Here is a 21,649-nt window from a genome sequence, read left to right on the forward strand (position 1 = left end):
ATGCAGTTATGCACATTTATTTGCGCGTATTACAGATGATTTTGCAATATAGTTCACTATTTAGAGTATAAATCGTATACATTTGAAGATAAAAGCCCCTAGCAGAAACTGGCCTGTTTGGTAAAATGCAAATGTTAAAGTTTTCTCATTGATTGAAATGGACTTGTATCGATAGAGTTGCTTAATCAATCATAGATTCCTAACAAATAAAGCAAACACAAACACACTGTGTCATTTTGACGAGAATAGAGAATGAGCGATGATGGTAATGTATAACCACCATGTTTTATAAATTGATATATTTCAGTTCGTTAACACTTTGTTTCTTTATCATTTTACATGTTTTACTTATGAAATGTACGATAATATTTACTCCATTTAACATAAATTCATCATTATCCCTCACACTGTATGCTCGTTTTCCATCATCTTCTTTTAAATGAATTGTTTTATCTATTTGTGAAATTAACATAATAAGAAAGAAGAACATATGAAATCAAATAAAAAAATCATATAAAAATCATCGAAAATGGAATGTTTTTCTATTTTGACCAGTGAAATGTTGAGTATAAAATAAAGCAAGACTGATCAAATGTGGAATGTCTGTTTCATAAAAAAGTAAAATCACTGACATCGTGTGCTGCGAGAAAACGCATAAAAAATTAATCACAATTTGAGTCTATTCTTCTGGAATAGTCTTAGATGGTAGACAATTATTAATTCGATCGCATTCATTTAACTTGAGCGATGCCGTTTCTAATTCGTCTCTTGACATACATCATTACGCATTTATTCATTCTAAACGGATTTTTGTCCTAAATTTAATTCTATATGCTCACGAATGTTTTGTGACAAATCGCCAGTATTGTGTATCAAGACCGGAATTGCATAATTCGGCCGTTATGCCATGCTCCTGTACATATCGCGTATCTAGACATACATTTGATTTGCTGTGTTTTAATATACCGCCCTCACGCAACTCCCATCGTTGATTCTCATTATCGTCACACACACGCATCATCACAACGGAACCTTTGGCAAACGATACCAATGTCAAGCAGAGATCGTGATGCTTGATTTGGCCCTTCTTCGTAATTGTCCATTCTATCGGAATAAAAGAAATAATAGTTTTGATATTAACAGAATAAATGTTGTAAAGTTCAAAAAGGCTCACCTTGATTTCCACCGGTGGAGTGACATTGATAAACTCCTATTGAGGTTGGTGATTTGGATAAAATAAGAAGAGAATAATATGCATTAGCGTTAAGTGATTTAGAGTCAGGTCGAAGAATGAGAAATGAAATACAAACCAACTGAACCGTCAATTAAATGACCAAGCGTATCCAGACAGTAGATTCCCTGCTGTATTGTGCCAACGTTCGTCATTTCAGGTACAGCCAATTGGGGATACACATTTTCTAAATACCATTTGAATGGTTTGCAATGCAATCGTGTTCGTAACTCGATTCGGTCATCGATACTGGATTGACAGATACAAACAATAATTGAAATCAATATTGAGTTAAATTATTTCATGTTGATCAATCGGAAATTGTAATAAAAAAAAAAATGAAAAAATAAAATTCCACGTAACACCGCTTCAACTTACTTTCCGAATGGAATATTTTTGGCCAGTGGTACAGCTGCGTAATAGTATTGTTTGTAGTCGTCCATCCAAACTTCTGCAGCTCGTCGTGTGTTTTTCGCAAAAACGTTACCGCTACCTCCAGGGAACGTATACGGATGTCGTTTCCTAAACACATGACCAACTCTACTGCATGGTATAATTTCTAAGCTACCACCGCACTGCCACACACGAAATGAAATTTCTAGATTTTAGAAAAAAAAAAATTGAAAAATTCAAATAATTGTTGTACAAGAAAGTACACATCCACTACACATGGTTAGAGGTATTTATTAAAAAAAAAAAATGATGCGACGAAAGTTTGAATACTGACCCAGATTTTCTCCTCCTATTCATTCGAACAAAAAAAACGAAAAAAAAACATGAAAAAAGTTTTTCTTTTATATTAAATCTAAAAAAAAGTGTCATGAATGTAAAAGAGAAAAGAAAATTACCCCAAACATCCATTTTCATATCATATTTTCCTAATTTCTCGAAATACTTTTTATTTATGACAAAGAGACCGCCTGCTATCATCGGAGTCTCAATGCTGGTGGTTGGATCTTTGTGTCGTTCAGCTCGTTCTTCTAAACTTAAATATTCCCACTTGAAAACCTGTTGTACATATAAAAAATATCCATTGTAATGCATATCATTGAGTTGATTTCACATTTACTACGCACCAAATTCCAATCAAAACCACCTCGTAGATCGGCCGATGCGCCAATATACTGGAATGTGTCCATGCTGATGACGTCAATGACTGGACACACAACACTTTTTAAATAGAAACAAACATTCATAGCAATTATTATTTCGATTTGGAATAATAAATACGGGCGTATACGCTTTATGATTGTATGAATGGAATAAAATAGACCAACAAATATCGATTATTTACCGTGTTTCGTCTTCGGCAACACGTTCCAAAAGCGGTTCCAACCAATCTTCATTGCATTCACAGTGACTATCCAAAAATGTAAGTACCTCAGCAATGGCCGCATCAGCACCTCGTACTCTGGACCGTACCAAACCCTCACGTTTTTCATTTCGAATAACACGAACTTTGTTGATTTTTGCCAATTCCAAACCATCCTCAGCTAAACGAACATAAGAAAAGAATAGCAATGCAAGAGAAGTAGAAAAAGATATTTATTATATAAATTAAATCAAAATGAGCCATGAGCCAAGCTCGTCAAAGAACCTATTATGAACAAATTTTCATTCACTTGACTAATTTTCCATGTACATAGATAGAGAGAGAGAACGTTTGTTTCTTCTGATACAATTGATATGTAAATACAGATTGCATGGCAGCATCGACGCGTGAGTGCGACTGGCATTGACCAGACGTATAATAAAATACAGTCGAAGAAAGATTTTTTTTTTGGCAAAACCATTCAATTTCTTGTTGTATCTCATTTTCTATTTATTTTCAGTCTGATGAATGTGAAAAGTATGCCAACGAATTTGAATCATAAATAATCATAAATTCAATGCCGAAGAAGCTATATACCCAAAATCTATGATAAAATAATATGATTTAGAATTTGGTCACGATATGCTGTCAGAAGCATCTGTGCAGTGGCTGAAGACATGGCATGATTCGTGAAATTGGAATTTACAAACCAATTTGCATTGCTGTAAATTCAAGACGCACAGATGCTCAGCGAAAAATTCGCAAGCAATTTGATCAAACACAGTAAAATATATGCCTGAAAATCATTTCTCTGGGTCATCGCATGACGTAATAATTTGAATTAAAAACAGACATTTTCATGACCACTTTATTCTAAATATAAACCGCGAACAAGCCTCCGTTTTACATTCGATAATGACATTTATGAAGGGGGTAGTGAATAATTCAAGCGAATTTTTCGCATTGAAAACAGAAACCATTTCGCTTTACTTCATTTTTATTATATTTTAAAAGTCACATAAAAATCTGATTCAAATCATAAAGCAGCTGAATGGCCCGAATGGCGACTAGTTCATGATGGGTCCAGTATACAAATTGCTAGGGGGTAGACACATGGAATATTACTTGAGATATTCACCGAAATTGAAGGTATTCTTGGTATTCTTGGTATTCTCAGTTTTAGACGAAATGTCAATGCATTCAGCAACGTCTCACAATGTGCATATATGAATATTATCTTCCAAATATTAAAAAAACTTTTTCAACGCTATTAAGTGTAGTATTTCAATTGGTTTAATAAATGCGAAAACAATTTTGATCAAAATAACAGAAAGAAAACAGAAAAAATTAAAATAAATTACGGAATGGTGAATGTTAAAACGAAATGGAAAAAACTTGAAATCTTTATTACCGATATCAATTTGACATTTGGTAATCACGGTATTCACATTTTTAGTACAAGTAATCTTTAAATAAGTAAGTAATTGTAGTATTTGAAAATAGATAGGTATTATGACAATTCATTGGTATTCATTCATTCTCTATTGCGTCTACCCCCTAGACAAATTGCAATGTGCCGTTAACCAAATTCCTTTTTTATGTAATTTTTTTTTTTTTTGATGTTGATTATGTAGTAACAGTGACAACTCTTTACGACTCTGTGTCCCCTTTTTATGGGCATTCTCACGAAAATTCACTGGGCAGTGAATTAAAATTTGAATACCATTTGGATTTGATTTGTGAGATTTTAATTTTTGATAGAGTATCAAACAATAAATCATAAAAAAATAACATAAACAAATCAATATATACTTACGGTGATCACTGAAGTCATCAACAAGAATGATTTCCTTAATTAGATGCTCTGGACTGCGATTTAATACACTGCAAATGAAAAGAAGTGTTTTTAGTTACAAATGTTTGTCAATCATTCATTACAAAAGTTTCCCGAACATTTTGACATTTATTATGAGAAATAACAACATTGTGACTTGATGCGAAAGTGCCCCGAGTGTTTCGGGATGGTGCAATGAAACTGAATTTGTGTCAAATTGTGCACAAATTTGCATGTTGATTTTTCATCGTATTCATTCCGGCAAATGAACGGTAAGTAATATAGAAAACGACGTCATAATTTCTATGATATGAATGGCATGGAAAACGACGGATTATTGTATGTGTGGCAAAATGCAAACCATCGATGACAATGGGATTTTTGATGGGCTCGTAAAGGCAGCCATAGCTAAAATGACAAACATCCATTGTAATGCGCAGCGATATAAAATGAAATGCTATTAAACTACTGAAAATTTATTCAAAGAACAAAAAAATTCTGATTAAATGCTCTCTCACACTAGTACCGATATCGCTTCACTTTTACTCACTTCTGGTTTGAATAGTGGCGGAAAGTTTTCCATTGTATTTTACACATTTTCAACAATTTTACAAAATGAATGCATAATATTCATTTTTGCCACTCTCGCTCTTTCAACTTATTGACAAATTGCTGATATAAATGAGTTGTTAAACTGGCAAAACTTTTTCAATGCATCGCCTCTGATATGCATATTGTGCGCCATTCCGATTCTATACATTTTGCCGGTTTACAATGCAAATTTATCACTTTGTTTTCCATTCACACACACACATAAACTTTAATTGCAATATTCAAAATATATAGTAAAATGTGATTTTGGAAAATGAATGAAAATTCGCTGTGTTTGTTTTGTGCGCTACATAGTTGATCATTGTTGCACATACATACAAATAATTGCTATAAATGAATATACATTCATTTTGAAATGTGAATACGCAAATCTGCGGAAAATTATATATATCTCTCTATAAAACGCATCTACTTGAGATATGTTGCTGTGGGTTCCTGTTGCCGTCATTGTATTTATCATAAATAAACCCGCATTTTTATTACGCTCAACTGTAATTTCCGTTTGCTATTAAATATGTTAAATGAACCGTTACAACAAGGATGCAAACGAAGTGAAAAAAAAAAGATAATACGTAAATGAAGAATTTTTTCATATTTCGCGCGCGTGGTCTTAAGCTAGCCTCTTACGCATTTAATAATAAGCGGAATAGCACCAAAAAAAACCGACCATTATTTGGCTAAAGTCATAAACCCATTTCGAATTTATAAGCCAGAATTCGGATGACATAAACACGCCAAATTTATTGTTGCAAACGCTCGACAATTGCACCTATTACCATGAGATAAATCTTGAAAAATTGTTTCAGAACGTTAAATTTTTTTTGTCTTGCTGCATTGTGCCAGTGTCAAACGGCCGCAGATATGGCTTAAAGTATGTGGTGCAAAGCGGTTTTTTCAAAGGCAAAGTCAGGTGAAACTAAAAAAAGAAGCAATTTTAATAAAAGTGTGCGAGCGGAAGACGAACGCATTTTATGATTTTGGGCCAGCATTTTAAGTAGCTCTGAATTTTATTGTTGAATCCGATAGCAAGCAGCGAAAGAGTGGACGAATAATCGCGGATAATAGCAATTGTCTTAACTTTTCATCATGCACGACAAAACGACGAGTGAGCCATGCTTTTATTTAACCGTTCGTTCATAACCACAATGTTCATTGTTCTCTTCCGACGAAGATTTTTCACATCTTATTCTCATTGACCTAGCTTCCTCATAGACATTGATCTAAATTACTTCATTTTGTTCACTTTCTTGCTGAAGACAAAAAAAAAACAAAAGAAATGTAGGAAAAAATGAAGAAGAAAAAAACACACACTATATTTTACTTACCTAACTATCGTTCGTAATAATGTGCTTCGCGCTTCATTGTGAAAGGTAATGATGACGCTGGTTGGCGGTAAATCCTTTCGATAAACCTTTTTACGACACCTGCAAAATTCAAAAAAAGATACATCGCTATTTCATTAATCGATTTTTTTTTTAGAAAAGAAATCAGCTTTGATTGTGAAAAATAAGTTTCGATTTATTGTCGAAAACATTCTGAATCTACACCAATTCCATCGAATGGTTTCGATTTTTCTTCTTTCATTGCACGTGCATCAATTGCTCTCATATACCGAGTTTCATTATTTTGAAGCAATAAAAGAATTCGAAACTTGATTTATTTTCATTATTTTTCCCTTCTAATACGGTATACAAAAATTTGGTGTCTCAAGAAAATATTGTTCCGTTGTACATATTGATGTAGCGCCCATCGCCAAAGATAAATGATTCTAATTATGAGAGCAAATACAAGCGTATTGGATTTCAAAGACCAGGTCAGTGGCCGCACGTTCATTATACGCCAAGACCTTTTCAATATAAACATGATACTGATTCAATCTCAATCGCGCTAAAATGTACGTTGTTCCTCTTTGCCGTTCACGATTTATGAGATGACAAAATCAAATCAATTTCATCACGACCATAGCAACATTCGAAGCAAAAATCAATTGACACGCACACACTTCAAGTATTACAATCGTTTGAGGCCAATCGATATATGCTTGAAATTGATTGGATTACTTGTAATTTAATAAATGAGATTATATTTCATTTAAATGTTTGATTTTTCTTTTGTATTCCGCAAAAACAATGATTATTTTTTGTAGCAGCATGCGTAGTTCGAAGGTTTTTTTGTTTTGTACCGTACAGATACCGTACAGAAAATATGAAAACTACACTTTCAGATAAATATATGTAAATATTTGAATAGTTTTTGTTCTTTAGTACCCAAAAATACGTAATTGAAATTTCTGAAATTGATTTCACTTTTTTTTTCAATTCATACTCCGCATATATTTATATCATTAATTTGTAATTGGCTTCATTTAATTTTGGTAATACGAAACGACTTTTGTTCGCCTATCACATTCGTCAATTTTCACCATCAAATAAAGCCAATAAATGTATCTCTATCGCAAATATACAGTGTTTTTTTTAGATCATTTTTTTTATCTAGATCAGATTTGAGATCAAAATCTTAGATTTTTGATCTCTGTGTATCTAAGCTTTTATATTTATCTCAGATCGAGATAAATCTAGATTAATCTCATATCTGATCTGAAATATACTTTTAAATTTAAGTCCAAATGGGACTTGGGTAAACAGGTAAACAGCCCTTGTGGAAAATTACTGACTGGCTTTTTTTGGGACGTTTTCACATTAAACCGACTGAGATCGAAGTCATTTTAAGTTGATTTATTTGACTTTATTAGACTATATTAATATAGCGTGTAACGTCCCACGGAACCAAAAATTTGGGAATACACTGAAATTATGGTCTATGTTTGGTTGCAGCAACTCAAATCGCCGTGAAAACTTGTGAATATTATTTTCTTATCAATATAAATAATCTCACAAAGTTTAAAGAAATTTCAATCAAAAATATAGCTCAATATATGGCTAACCGAAAATTTTGTATGGGAGGTATCCCTAATATGCATTGAAATTTCTTTAAACTCTCAGAATGTAATTTTCTTGTGGAAAAAACAACCTGTGTAAAGTTTCATGTCATTACGCTACCACAAGCATGACTCCTATACAAAAATATTTTTTTTGTGAATTTTTGTATGAAAAAGTCTGTGAAAAATTGATTTCATCTTAAAACTAACGTCATATTCGGCCCGAATCAGAAAAGAATGCTTTTGAGTGTTAAGCTTGTAAATCTTAGATATCTCTCGTTAGATACAGATTTTTGTATCCAGATCCCGATAGATTAGATTTATTATACCTTTTTTCTATTGATCTAAGATCAGATTTAGATTTGATCTATCTAGAAATCTATCTAAAAAATCTCAAGATTTTTAATCTACTCGAAACACTGCAAATATATACTCTGGTCGTATCGAACCAATTTAATCAGCACACGTACTCACACAAAAAAACAAACATATTCATCCACAATTTTATTGATTAAAGTGATTCAAACCGATTATTACTTCAATTTAAAATTTACCAAAAATCACCGCGGGCTGATTCACTGCTTGATTCCACATTGTATTTGATTTATTTTCCGATGATGGACTATTATTCATTTATAACATCGATTATTTTTATTATTATAAAAAAGTACGTGAAAACGATAATCGCGCTGTGAAAATACCGAACCACGAGCTCAAAGAAATTGCGATAAATTTGATTTTAAACAATCAAACGATGTGAAAATGTCGGGTGGTGGCGCCTGGAATTCATTTTGCGCAACGGGAACAAAACCAAACCACCGTGTTATTAATAAAAAATTATTGTCGAGAAGTAAATTAAAATTTATTATTTATTCGACCATCCAAAGCAAACTCTACTACACCTTATACCGTATTTTATACTGAATTTTAATTTGGTCCTTTTCGCTCGATATTTTAATTACTTTTCAATTAAACACCGGGCTAATGCCATCTTAATTGAGCTGACAGCGCATACGGTGCATGGAACCAATCAACAATGTGCCGTAGACCGCAAGAAATGTACAGGCATCATGAATTATTTATGAAAAATGTTACCAATGTAAAACACTAACAAACAAATCGACGCCATCTCTTTGATAAGCTATAGCTTCACATCGTACAATGTTTGCACGCTCGTTGATTATGTCTGCTTAATTTTTGCGCACTCGATTCATGGAATGGATACAAACGAAGAATAATTTTTGAATAATACCAAATTTCATTTTCAACATTTCCATCGAAATATATTGTTCAAATCTTGGTTCAAATATACTGGGGAGAAATTTACACTCGATAAAAACAGTCGATTCCGTTGAAAATACCAACACACACATAAAGTGATTGAAATGTCAACTCGTTACTCTAATCACAAACACATTTGAACATAAGAATAACATTGTAAACACGTATTGAAAACAAGTGTATTTCTATGTAAATGTCTACGGTCTCGCTTGCCACAATGATATCAATTTATTCAATTTTGTGAACCAATGCGACATTTGTACAATTCGCTGTTTTGTTTATTCTATCTTTTCTCAACCATTTTCTGATACAAAGCAAATAAAGTCAATTCGAGTTTTGTTTATGTTTTTTCAAAGTGTGCAAATTGCAAAGAGAATATATCAAAATAAAATGTGTAGACTTCGGGTGAAATTGGAGAAATGATAGTTGCCATTGTGTGTGTTTTTTTATACAATGGTATATTGTACATACTAATTGAATCTTTGTTTGCAGAAAGACGGTAGTTTTGTTTTTTTTCAACGACCTTCACAGTGGATTTTCACTTTTAATTCGTGCATTGCATTGTATGTATCGAATATATTGTACCAGAGTCAGACCAGAGTTAAATAGCAGGAATTGTTTGAAAATTTTTTGTGTTTATTGTCGCGCATGAGAATGGCAACGCCGAAACAGGAGAGTGTCGATGCAGATGAATTGGCAGCAGAAATAGAAAATCGCATGCAGGAACATGACGCATACGAAAACGTTGAGTAAGTCTCTTTACGGTTTTGTTTGAAAAACCCGCATTTCCTTCATGAAAAATGGAGTATTTTTCCGTCAATTTGATAAAAATCGCCGTTGTCACAGTTAACAAGAAAAATACCGAAAAAGCAGCAAATCGTAGTTTCCATGGCTTTGAGGTTATGGTGTTTTTTTTTCCCAATCGATTACGCACAATTGATGAAAGAAAAAATGTCACAAAATCAAACGGCGTTATTTTAAGTCAATTCATCATGTCTAAATCAATAATATTGTTTTCATTTTTCATCATAGTTACAAATGGGGCAAGGATGACTTTGAGCTGGGCGCTCCGTTGGGACGTGGAAAATTTGGCCGTGTATATGTCGCACGTGAAAAGCAAACTCATTTTATGGTCGCAATGAAAGTACTGTTTAAGTCGGAAATTATCAAAAATCACCTCGAAAAGACCATTGCACACGAAATTGAAATTCAATCTCGGCTACGGTATGTACTCATGTTTATCCCACATTATTTTCATTACAAATTTCAAATTTGCATAAAATTCAATTAAAATTCTTTTTTTGTTTCTCTGTGAATGTGTCAGACATCCAAATATCTTGCGTCTATATACGTATTTTTATGATGACTCACGAATTTATCTCGCACTGGAAATGGCATCGCAAGGTGAACTGTATGGACACTTGCAAATGGCACCAAATGGACGATTTTGTGAAGAACGTTCGGGTCGATACACGTATCAAGTTGCAAACGCTCTTCATTATTGTCATCTAAACAATGTCATTCATCGTGATTTAAAGCCGGAAAATATTTTGTTGTCTGTCGGCGATCAGGTTAAATTATCCGATTTTGGCTGGTCTATTCACACGTCCTCAAATGCACGAAAGACAATGTGTGGCACATTGGATTATTTACCACCAGAAATGTGAGTATAATCGGTACTTGTACATGAATCAAATTTACATACTCATTTTAATCGCTTCGAATTATTTCCATAGGATTGAAGGTCGAACGTACGACGATTCAATTGATCAATGGTGTTTGGGAATTTTGTGCTACGAATTTCTAGTCGGGAAACCACCATTCGAATCGAAGGATCAAGCGCACACCTATGAAAAAATTCGGAAGCTGAACATCGAATATCCATCTTACATCTCGATTGGGGCACGCGACTTAGTCAGTGGTGTAAGTAGAAACAAAATCAAACGTTTTTTGTCCACATTTTTGAAGCAAATGTCGATTTTTTATTCTGATTTTTCCATTATTTCGCAGTTGATTCGAAAACGCGATCGTACAACACTAGTCAACGTTATGAAGCATCCCTGGATAAGACTACACAAAGATGCAGATTGGAAGAGCATAGAAAAATAATATGGTTCACATGCCATTACCACTTTCAATTGGTTTACGTTGCATTCGAAGAGAATCATTTGGTTGGCTCTAGCCTGTAAATTTAAGGTCTTTTGTAAAATAATCGATTGTCAGAGCTCTCAAGTAATTAATAAATTCCCACCGGGAGTTTGTATATAACTTTTTTTTTCAAACCGTAGCATATCATAATTTTTTTCGCTACATATTTGCTTGAGTTAGTAAGATACATGATTCAGTTTGTCTCTTGACATTATTTTTAATTTCGGTCGTTAAAAGAAGGATATTTTTTTTAAATGTGTAACATTTTTATTAGTTTCAAGATTAAAATATTTCGTCACTGAAAGTGACTTTCTTTCAAATTCTTATTGCTCAATTTCATTGACGCTTATCGCATCTAGCTCGTCCAAACATGGCCGAATGCCTTTCACATAAATTCCATTATTACGGAATGAATAATATTGTAAGTACTTAACTAATGCGATTTGTTTTTGTTATAATTTTCGCAATGATGTGCCCTTTCAGTTCAAAATCAGCTTACAAAAACAAAGAAGCAAGTCCTATTTTGCCACACCATACATGTCTACACTCTACACAGACAATTTCAATGCACTGAAGCAGCAGAGCATTAACTGTAATTGGTTATCATTGTAAATATACATATCTATTTTAAAGTGAACTGCGATGCGCGTCCTGGCCGAGCAATGTGAAATATAGACGGCATACATGATGAAATATGATGAAATTCTAGCGATAAGCGATTTTGTTTGTACACAAAACGTTTTGCTTTGTTGGTTTAACAAGTGGTCGTCGAACCACAATTCACTAGTGTTGACGAAAATGACAGCCGTTTGTGTCATACAATCAAACGCAGTTTTACATCGATATGATACCGTGTCCTAGATCATACAAGCAAAACAACAGTGTATGCATTACAGACGTAGCAACAGTGTAATGTCTTGTCAAATACCATATCGAAAATTTATAAATCCACGACCCTTCACTTTGCAACACTGTAGTTTGCATCATTCATCAACCGCTGAATTTATGTGATGTGGGTGCTTCGAATATGCTATTCACAGTTGGAAATGTCAAAATGTATGCGCCTTATACAGAGATAGGTATAAATTAATTTGTTTATCCATCTATACGTACATATTTGTTGGTAAATTTTCTACAATGAAGAATATGTACCTGATTTTTCGTATATCACACAATAAGTGTGGGCGAGTGATTCATCAACTTGTATGTTTGACTGGTGGCATATAAATGTTATTGCCATCAATATTGGTGTACATTGTTCGCTTGGATTATTGATTGTCGATTAGTTAGACCAAATATTTGAATGGAATGTGTTATTTCATGTGAAATGATTCTTAGAAAATTGTATTCCTTCGGGTCAGTCTGATTACTCAAGGCCAACATCAGGTGGACAATGGTCGAATTGGATTCGTCTTTAAGGTAAACAAAAGCGACTATTGATTCAAATTTCAATAGGTAACAACAATAAAACGATTCAATTCGATCAAATGGAAATCTCATTCCACTCAGGTAACATCAAGACAATGTGTCTCAAGGGATTTAAATACAATAAAAACAATGGACTCTCAAGAGTTGTTATTATGAAGTGAGTCATGCCGGTGAATGTTTATACAAAACAATATGATCAAAACATAAATGTTTTCGCATCGTTTCTCATTATTAGGATATTTGTTTTCGGTCGTGCAACCGTTTAATGATTGTTTTTATTATCTTAATCATGTTATTGTTATACAATGGAGTGTCCGTGCATGTGTAGGCGGTTGGTTTTTAATATTAAATTGAACGGTTGGAACACGTTTAACCGATTATCTTGTAGTTAATGCGTTTTGCCAACAATTCGGTCAACCCCAAATAATCGATATGAGAGCAATAGAGCCACATACAAAAACACGTTTTTTTGATGCAAAGTAAATGAAAACACAACAACAATCGATATGGTAATTGAATTGATTACATTACCGCCTGGTCTTTAATAAGCATGCAACACCATCGCATTTTACGAAAATCGAATACAGGACATAGCCATAAAACCATCAACCGATAATGGATTTTTTTTGGATAAACTCATTGACATAGAGAGCAAGAGCGAGAAAGAGAGGAAAAGACATTGAAAAATAAACATGCAAAGTTTGATGGGCGATTGAAGAAACACCATGATGCGGCCCAAATCACCCAATTTAACTTTTACGCAAACTTTTTTTTGGGGGGCGTTCTGTGTGTGTGACGTTGTTAGCTCTTTAATTCATGTTTTGAATGAACGAGCGTGCCACCCCAATTGTCAAAACAAAACCGAACGAAAATTGGAGTTTATGTGATAATATTGTGACCGAAATGTGTTTGTGAGAACAAATTACGCAAGTTTCAACCATCGATTGTTAACTTTTCGATTAATCGGATTTCAATTTGATTCTCATTCTCTTTTGAACAAATGGTTTTTTATGATTTTATTTTTACTGCGTAAACCACGCTCGATATTTTCTTTCATAATTAGCATTTTCTCAGTCTATGTTGCTGATGAAATACTTCTTCTCATCTTCGCTATAATTAATTTGTATAAAAAGGCACACAACTCTTTTGAAGCGTTGCAAAAGTTAATTCAAACATTTTTCTTTGCCAATTCCTTTTTCTCTGACTTTAATTAAGTTGATTGGCATTATGGCAAAAGGTCTTCAGATAACAGATGAAAAATAAGGTTTAAAAATATACTGATAATTTGGTTAAAATTCCATGCTAAGGTAAAGAGATTTAGTACATTTCTACTTCAGGGAAAAGAAAATAACAACCTTCAACGAATTGAAAATCAAAAATGAAACGCAAGACAAAAATCATTGCGCTCGAATACGAAAACTAATTCGCACTAAAGATGAGTGAAACGAATCGGAAAATTGCAAATCACTATAGTGATGATATCGATAGATACAATCGGAATAGAGTGAAGAACATCTTTGCGAATCAACCAAATGAATCGTGTCAAATGTTTGCGCAAAGTTAAAGTGGGGTGTATATTTATTGGTTAAAAGTGTAGTAATATGATAGTTTCGATATTGAGTAAATATTTGTTCTGACAGGCCAATAGATTATAGATACAGAGAGTCATCCATTTAATGGCTTATCAATTTGTATTGGTGATGCTGTGCAATCATCGATCAATATAGAAATCAAATATGGCCTTTGGCACATTGCTTTCATTTGCACATTGCATTCGAATGAACTTCTACTACTCAGCGAGAATATAAAGGTCAATCTTTCAAACGAGAGTCTTTTCTAAATTGAAGTGTATTCATGGAAAACAAGATAAGAAGTACGTTACACATACCACCTGATCAAAACAAATGATGATGTTATCAAAAAAGTACAGGTAAAAGATGGTGCTAAAAAAAGACACGATAATACGTTTGATTTGAAAAGCATTGGAATACTACCGACCATTTCTCGAGCAAAAATACAGAGAAAGTTCTGTCGTTGATGTGCCTCGCTGGTTTTCTGTATTTGTTTGAATTTATACGCACGATTTGCTGGGGTTTTATTGATAGCCAAGCACAATTCTCCGTTACAATATGCTTTTTTGCGTGAGCTGACTCGTTTTTATTCACTTTTTCAAAAACTGCCTATAAATTTGCTTCGAGTTTGGCAAATAGAAGCAGAAAAGAAGACGAGATAGGTCCGGTGCTCCAATGCCATGCGATCTGTTCTCATTGATAGCGTCGTTTAAGCGGTGTACATGCACCTGAACGACGATGACGGAGAAAGAAAATGTGTTTCATTTAAATTGAATATATTCTTGGTCCCCTTTGGCAATTTCCCAATTTATTTACTCCGATTATATTTTTGCTTTGCCAGCAACACAAAGAGACAAAGGGCGACAACAACAAAGAGAGTGTAGCTCAATAAGCTTTTTTGCGTCTTTGAGTCAATTTACCTTTTGTTGAATATCATCGTCTGCTTTGTGCAATGATAGTAAAATTGCTTTTTCCACAATTCAATTCGAATGAAAACATCCATAAAAAAACAACAAACTTTCAACAAAATACACACGAGATACAATGTTTCGTCTTCCTTTCTCTCTCCTTTCACCGTATTCCTTACTATTTCTGCTTTTCGTTTATATACACCGCAAAATTCATAACTTCCACTGTGTATTTCATCGTTATTGTTATTGATGCTTCTCTAGGGGACGGAAACCATTAGCTAGTTTTTTATATTTCAAGTAAAAACTAGAAAAATTAGAAAAAAACTAGCAAAAACTAGAAAAATTAGCAAAAATTATTTGATCCGCCATTTTGATATTCTGCCATGATTTGGTGACTAAATCAATTTTACAAGTCGACTATTGAAAGAAACAAGTACTTTATGCACGATTTTGTGTTAAAAAAGAATAATTAAACTAATTTTCACTATTATAAGTGTATATTTATTCAAAAGACATAAAAATATGTCTGAACAACAAAACGTCAAAATACTTCATTGTGTCAGTACAATCATTTGATTGTCATTTGACAGAACAAAAAACTAGAAAACTAGCAATTTCATAAAGGAATATTAGCATTATTAGATTATTCAAGCAATAAACTAGTAAATTAGCTATAAACTAGAAAAACTAGCATTGGTTTCTCTCCCCTAGATGCTTCTCGGTGTCTTATATTTTCACCATTTGCCATATATTTTGTGGATAATCATCGAATCGTTGACGTACGTACGTTACTGTTTTCTATTTTTCGCCCCACAACAAGCGATATAATGTTCATAATGATTAGAAGTCGACGAATGATATAAATTTACTGCTAATAATTTCCAAGGAAATGCCATGAATCAATTTTTTTTTCTTATCCCGTCCAATTCGGGGAATATTCCATTGTCCAAACCAATAACGAGCGCAACAAAATACTGTAGATGTATCTGTAATATAATGAAACGTGAAATTTATGACATATACAACAGGCGAACGATAAATTTTGCGCCGTTTTTATTATTCGTGACAGTTTTATTGCGTAGTTTCAAGTCATATAGAATATTCGCACCTTAACCACAGATAACAATACTGACTTCGCTAAATATAGATAAATCTGACTGTTGCCGGAAATTACACCCTTTTATTGACCGAAACGAAACATGTGTCTCTGTTGCAACCCAACATGACTTATTTTATGAGATTCTCGTTTGGAAATTACATAGAACCGTATAGACAAATGCTGAAGAAGCAAAAATGGCAACAGCCATCACTCTGAACGAATTTCCCATAGATTTTTCTCACAAACGTTTTGGTGATTACAACCATGATTCGGCGGAATTTTTATGAACATATTTATTAATCTTTGTTATTAGAATTTGTAACTATTTGTGCACGTTTGATTTTGAACGATATGTGCTGTGATATAATAGTTCGGTGCTTTGAAAAATTTACTTTTTCATTGATTCAAATGGAAATATCATACTTAAAAAATCTAATATTCATACTTGAATTGAAAATCTGTCAAGATATTTGCATACCCAAAGAAATGCTTAGCATCAAAGTAACAAAGGGCTTCAAAGGAAACTGACTGTTCATGGCAAGCTCAATGACAACTACCCTTTATGCTGATTGGATACAATGTACACTTAATCGAAGCGATTTTCATTGTAATGTCACTGACACAAAGAGAGATAGAGAGAGAGAGAGGGAGGGGTCTGGAAAGAAAATCCATTCGAGTGGAATGAATCCAATTGCACTCTTAAGAGCTTTTCATAAATGCACAATAAACGTTCTATTGTTGAGGTATAGTATCGTTCTTGTTAATACTTACTGACTTTCAAAGAAATTTGTGTTTTTTTTTTACTTTTTTGTGCATGAAGTCTTGTCCATCACAAGCATCTTACTGAAAAAAAGAGTTGAACCATATTTTGAAAGAATGGATCTAATCCGTTTGCACATATTTTCTCTTGCTTGCAAGCTGTTTTCCATGCGAGCGATTTTTTTTATTTGCTTCTAATTGTTTGAATCATCTCTTTTGATCAAGATTAGAACCATCTGGTGTGTTTAATGTTTATGCAAGAATTTATGAAAATAGTTACTGATATTCAAAGTGTATTCATGCAAATAAACATTAATTTAAAATTAAGTTTGCGAAATGACCGACGGATTTGCTGTTTAATTAAATTATGCATGCAAATATTGGCCGACATACGTTTTGATCGAACCGATTGTGCCAAACAAACCACAAGAAAGGGTAAAATACAATATTCTCTCCATTGGATCGAACACGAGACCGAAACCAATTATGGAAAATGTATACCATACACTCATGCTTGCAAACACATCCACACACTCACACTCACACTCACACGCACACACATTAACTATGCAAATACACAACATATGAGTCACACATTTTTATGCATATTCGGATCAACGCATAAATGCTCTCATCGTAAATGTTCTTATCTTGCTCATTCAACAAACATGTTCGCTCTTTCGAACTTGATGCGATCCAGTTCAATGAATAGCAAATTGAACAGAAAACCGGCAAAATCACGTTTTATTTGCATGCGGGTGACTGAGCGCATTTTACTTTCTTTCACCAATGTGTGTAGTTTTAGCCCAATGATCTAACGTACATTCACGACATCACACGCAAATTCTATTGTTTCGTATAAAGCGTCTTTGATGGCAAAATTATATGAAATGCCTACTGGAAACAAAAGCGAAATTGCATCGAAAAAATATTACAGCAATATCTATTGGGCGTCGAGCTTGTGTGTTCGCTTTTTTGGTGTGTGCAATTTTCCCAAGATTTATTTATGTTCATTTCAAGCGATTCAATTGAGCTTGATTACGATTGCATTGCTCATAAATTGTACACGTTATTAGTTTTTCTGGGTAAATGTATTTCAGAGATGTAGTCTTGGGCTCGAGATCGTAAATATTTAACTTTGGTCATGTTTTCCAAACATATTCACACTCGACGCACTGTGTTAAGCATAAAACTTTTCATTGTCCGTAAATAGAATGCAATCGCCTTATTTGAAAATTTTGGTTTCATGGTGTTTATAGCATCTCAAGTGCACTCCTATTCACCATTGAATCAATGGCATTGAGTGTGAAAACGATGCACACATGTTATGTCCACTTTTGGCTTCTCGAATATAAAGCAAGAGACTGCGACACATGAACGAACGAGTGATGGAGAAAGAGATATATATATATATAGAGTATATATGGCTCCATTGAAGATTTATTCAAATATTTAATAATGATAACGATGTTGATTGCATTCTGGTGCAAATAATAATAATCAGAGTAGTAACAATCAAAGCGTATTCAAAACCTGTTTATGCACTAATTTCAATAATTGTTCAACAACAGCACAAACCAACGGTCTATTGATGGCTCTCAGCTCAATAAACCAATCGAATGCTCCCCAAAATGATTTTATGCGTTCACGTGTATGTGTACATGTGTCGTCTATATGTGAAAGCCATTTGCACTTCATTTATTTGTGATTCATTATCAATGAAATTCCGTTCGTGTCGGCATTTCTGATGCATCTCCATCGACCACAGTTCTCTATCGCACTCTGTCGCTGTCTGTTTGTCGGTCATACGGAAATGTTCACATGCATAAATTGTTAATAATTTGAAAAGGAATCTTATTAATAATATAGTTCATTGCAAATGCAAATTGAAAATCGGAAACGAGCAAACTGATTTAATCGCATTGGAAAACACATATTCATTCAAAGCACATTTGGAATAAGATTGAATGTATAAAATGATTTTTAGAAAAGGAAAATGATCAAAATTAGTTTTCATATGACGGAAAATTTATGAGCACACACTCATATGAGCGCCAATTTCAATCATTATTCGTTCAAATGAGAAATGCCGATCGAAAGCTCTCATTCTTTTGGCCACTCATGCATTCTCATGTATTTTCATAATGCACCCGTTGCATTAACGACGACCATATAGTCTCTCAACTCGGAAAACTTGTTAATTTCCGAGTGGAATTTTTGAGCTCTTAAGCTGATTTAGATTAAATGATAGAGAAATTTTCCATGTTTGATGATGTATTCAACATCGTATTAAAGTTCCTGCATGAAAAGGATTTGGTGCTAATATAATCTCAACTTTATTACAAGTAAAGGTGACAACGAACTCGAACGATCATAGTAAAAAGTGGATTTTAGTTCGTTCGTTTGTTCGAATCCATCTTCGAACGAACAAACGAACAATTCGAACGAACATCTTTCCGAACGTTCGAATATGTCTCAATACGAACAGTTCGACTGTTCGAATGCATTCGAACGAACGAACACCTTGAATGTTCGTTTGAATATTTTTTTTGTAAAAAAGTTTCCTCTTCCAATAGGTTAGTTTTTAAAAAATAGAGTAATACCTCTTCCAAGCGGAAAACATTTGTATTTTAAAAAATATAATTTTATTGAAAAAATGAGGTAACATTAAAATGAACTTCAAAATCGTCGATACGTCAAGCATTCCGCCTCCACTTCCGATCCGTGGAGATTTACATGAACTGTGCGACGGTGCTTTGTGAAGTTGCCGACAGACATAAACGTTTTCTCGCACACAAGGCATTTGATTTGTAATTTACAAGTGCAAAGCTTATACGAGAAACCGAAGAAGCGATAGCCAGAGTTTCATGAATGGATTTTACACGTCTCTTTCTGTAGTTATCTCTCTCTCGCTTTATCTATCTGTCTATCTAATATCGACTTCTCTGTATTTGTGTGGCGTGTTTTACCGGAAAATATGATTTAAACTGTTTGGCTGGCCTTGCATAATGGTTACATTTATACAGAATAATGTAAATCTTCGGAGGTCATCTGTTACATTTTAAGCATATAAATAGTTGTTTAATTGGCAAAATTTTGAGATAATCGACTACAAAATCAAATTTAATCAAATGATAATGGTTTTTATATAATCTTGAAGAGAACATAACGTGCATATATACTGAAATCATCATTCAGTATGCCAATCAAATCTACATCCTCGTCGCGATTCCATTAGAGCAATTTTTCCGACAAAACAAATTCAATTGCCATTTCAGTTGTTGCAACATTGTGCTGCAACTTGAAAATTTGATGAAAATCCATTTGGTATAGTATTGTTATTGGCTACGAAATGAAAATTGAAGTGTCAAAAGCTAAATTTATGTTTTTGCATTATGAACACAAATGGCCGAGATTCAACCGGCAATAAATGATATTTCAAAGGCAAACAAAATATTTCCAAGTTGGAAATTCCAACTATGTATAAATTGTGTAGCAATTAAGTCAAACTTTTCAAATATGAAGCATTTAACAAAAGATTAATATTTGCTCATAACAATAACATTGCATTTTCGGCATTCTTCTATATGACTCAATGCTACCGCATCCGTTACAAACATTGTGATTTAATTCTGCAAAGTTATTGCCAGAGTTGAAATGGCACTCCCGTTTGGAATATCTCCGACAAGTTTCCATGGTTCAAATTTAGACAGAAAACTTTGTTATCTGGCACTTGAAAGTGGAATGTTCCGTAATTGATTTGTTTTCAAGGTGAAAGGCACATCAAACAAAGAACATAAATTATTCGGTGAAATATTCCATTTCTGCACGGTTTCTTACTTTGATAATGTGCATTTTATTATATTAACAATGCGAAATATTTTATTTTATTTTTGATGCGAGTTTGAGTGCGGTAAATTTGGGATATATAATTTGATTAAGAGTTAAAATTAAATGAAGCAAAATGATGGAGCACTACATACTACGACGATAGTAGTTCATTTTATGTAGGTACTTAAAATGGGATTTTAATGACAAATTCTAATGTTTCATGTCACACATGCACATTGTAATGCAATGTAAATAATATCTGTATATCGGTTTAATATATCAATATACAAAAGCCATTCACATCAAAATGAGAATCATAATTTCACAATAAATTTGATTCGTGATTAAAAATGCTATTGAAATGCGAGATTACAATTTGATTGTGAAATGTACGGAGTCCTCAAATTCAGCACAAAGCATACTCTTTTTCCAACCGGTTGGGTAATAACTTTTCCATAAATATTTGAATATCTACACATAAAGAGACAGAGAAGTGAATCACATATCGTTTGTGTCAAAGTGAATGCAATGTGCATTGCGTTTGTGCATTTTTGATGACTTGAAAAATGATTCCAGTCACTCGAAAATTACACTTACGAAACCACTTAAATAGACAATCGCAATGGTGATTTGAATGATAGAAACAACAACTTAAAATATACATACTTTATCCGCGCATCAAGCACAATAAATT

General features: G+C 33.4%; 2 protein-coding genes across 6 annotated transcripts in view; one reads left to right on the top strand and one right to left on the bottom strand.

Annotated features, from left to right (window-relative positions):
* Positions 1-21,649, bottom strand: part of LOC116340803 (polypeptide N-acetylgalactosaminyltransferase 2) — a 145,902-nt gene continuing 124,253 nt past the window's right edge. For 2 of the 4 annotated variants that reach the window (XM_031767480.1, XM_031767481.1), the window contains exons 4-13: positions 6,315-6,413; positions 4,360-4,427; positions 2,526-2,724; positions 2,308-2,401; positions 2,080-2,239; positions 1,959-1,973; positions 1,610-1,829; positions 1,311-1,480; positions 1,175-1,210; positions 1-1,104 (exon numbers count right to left, since the gene is read on the bottom strand). In XM_031767480.1, coding sequence (XP_031623340.1) covers positions 836-1,104; positions 1,175-1,210; positions 1,311-1,480; positions 1,610-1,829; positions 1,959-1,973; positions 2,080-2,239; positions 2,308-2,401; positions 2,526-2,724; positions 4,360-4,427; positions 6,315-6,413 — 1,330 coding nt within the window. In that variant the 3' untranslated portion in view covers positions 1-835. Of the gene's footprint in view, positions 1,105-1,174; positions 1,211-1,310; positions 1,481-1,609; positions 1,830-1,958; positions 1,974-2,079; positions 2,240-2,307; positions 2,402-2,525; positions 2,725-4,359; positions 4,428-6,314; positions 6,414-8,889; positions 8,986-9,039; positions 9,120-21,649 lie in introns of those variants that run through there. The other 2 variants (XM_031767483.1, XM_031767482.1) reach the window with 2 other exon arrangements.
* LOC116340804 (aurora kinase B-like) lies at positions 9,496-11,476 on the top strand. Of its 2 annotated transcripts, XM_031767484.1 has the most exons (6): positions 9,496-9,642; positions 9,701-9,957; positions 10,241-10,432; positions 10,533-10,871; positions 10,945-11,131; positions 11,219-11,476. In XM_031767484.1, the coding sequence occupies exons 2-6, from the start codon at positions 9,857-9,859 to the stop codon at positions 11,315-11,317; spliced, it is 918 nt and encodes a 305-aa protein (XP_031623344.1). In that variant the 5' UTR covers positions 9,496-9,642; positions 9,701-9,856; the 3' UTR covers positions 11,318-11,476. The 2 variants fall into 2 exon arrangements, with proteins under 2 accessions (XP_031623344.1, XP_031623346.1); XM_031767486.1 differs by lacking the exon at positions 9,496-9,642 and having other exon boundaries at positions 9,677-9,957.

This window comes from Contarinia nasturtii, unplaced genomic scaffold (assembly GCF_009176525.2).
Source record: "Contarinia nasturtii isolate CC-2019 unplaced genomic scaffold, AAFC_CNas_1.1 Cnas_scaffold_695, whole genome shotgun sequence".
NCBI classification, from domain to species: domain Eukaryota; kingdom Metazoa; phylum Arthropoda; class Insecta; order Diptera; family Cecidomyiidae; genus Contarinia; species Contarinia nasturtii.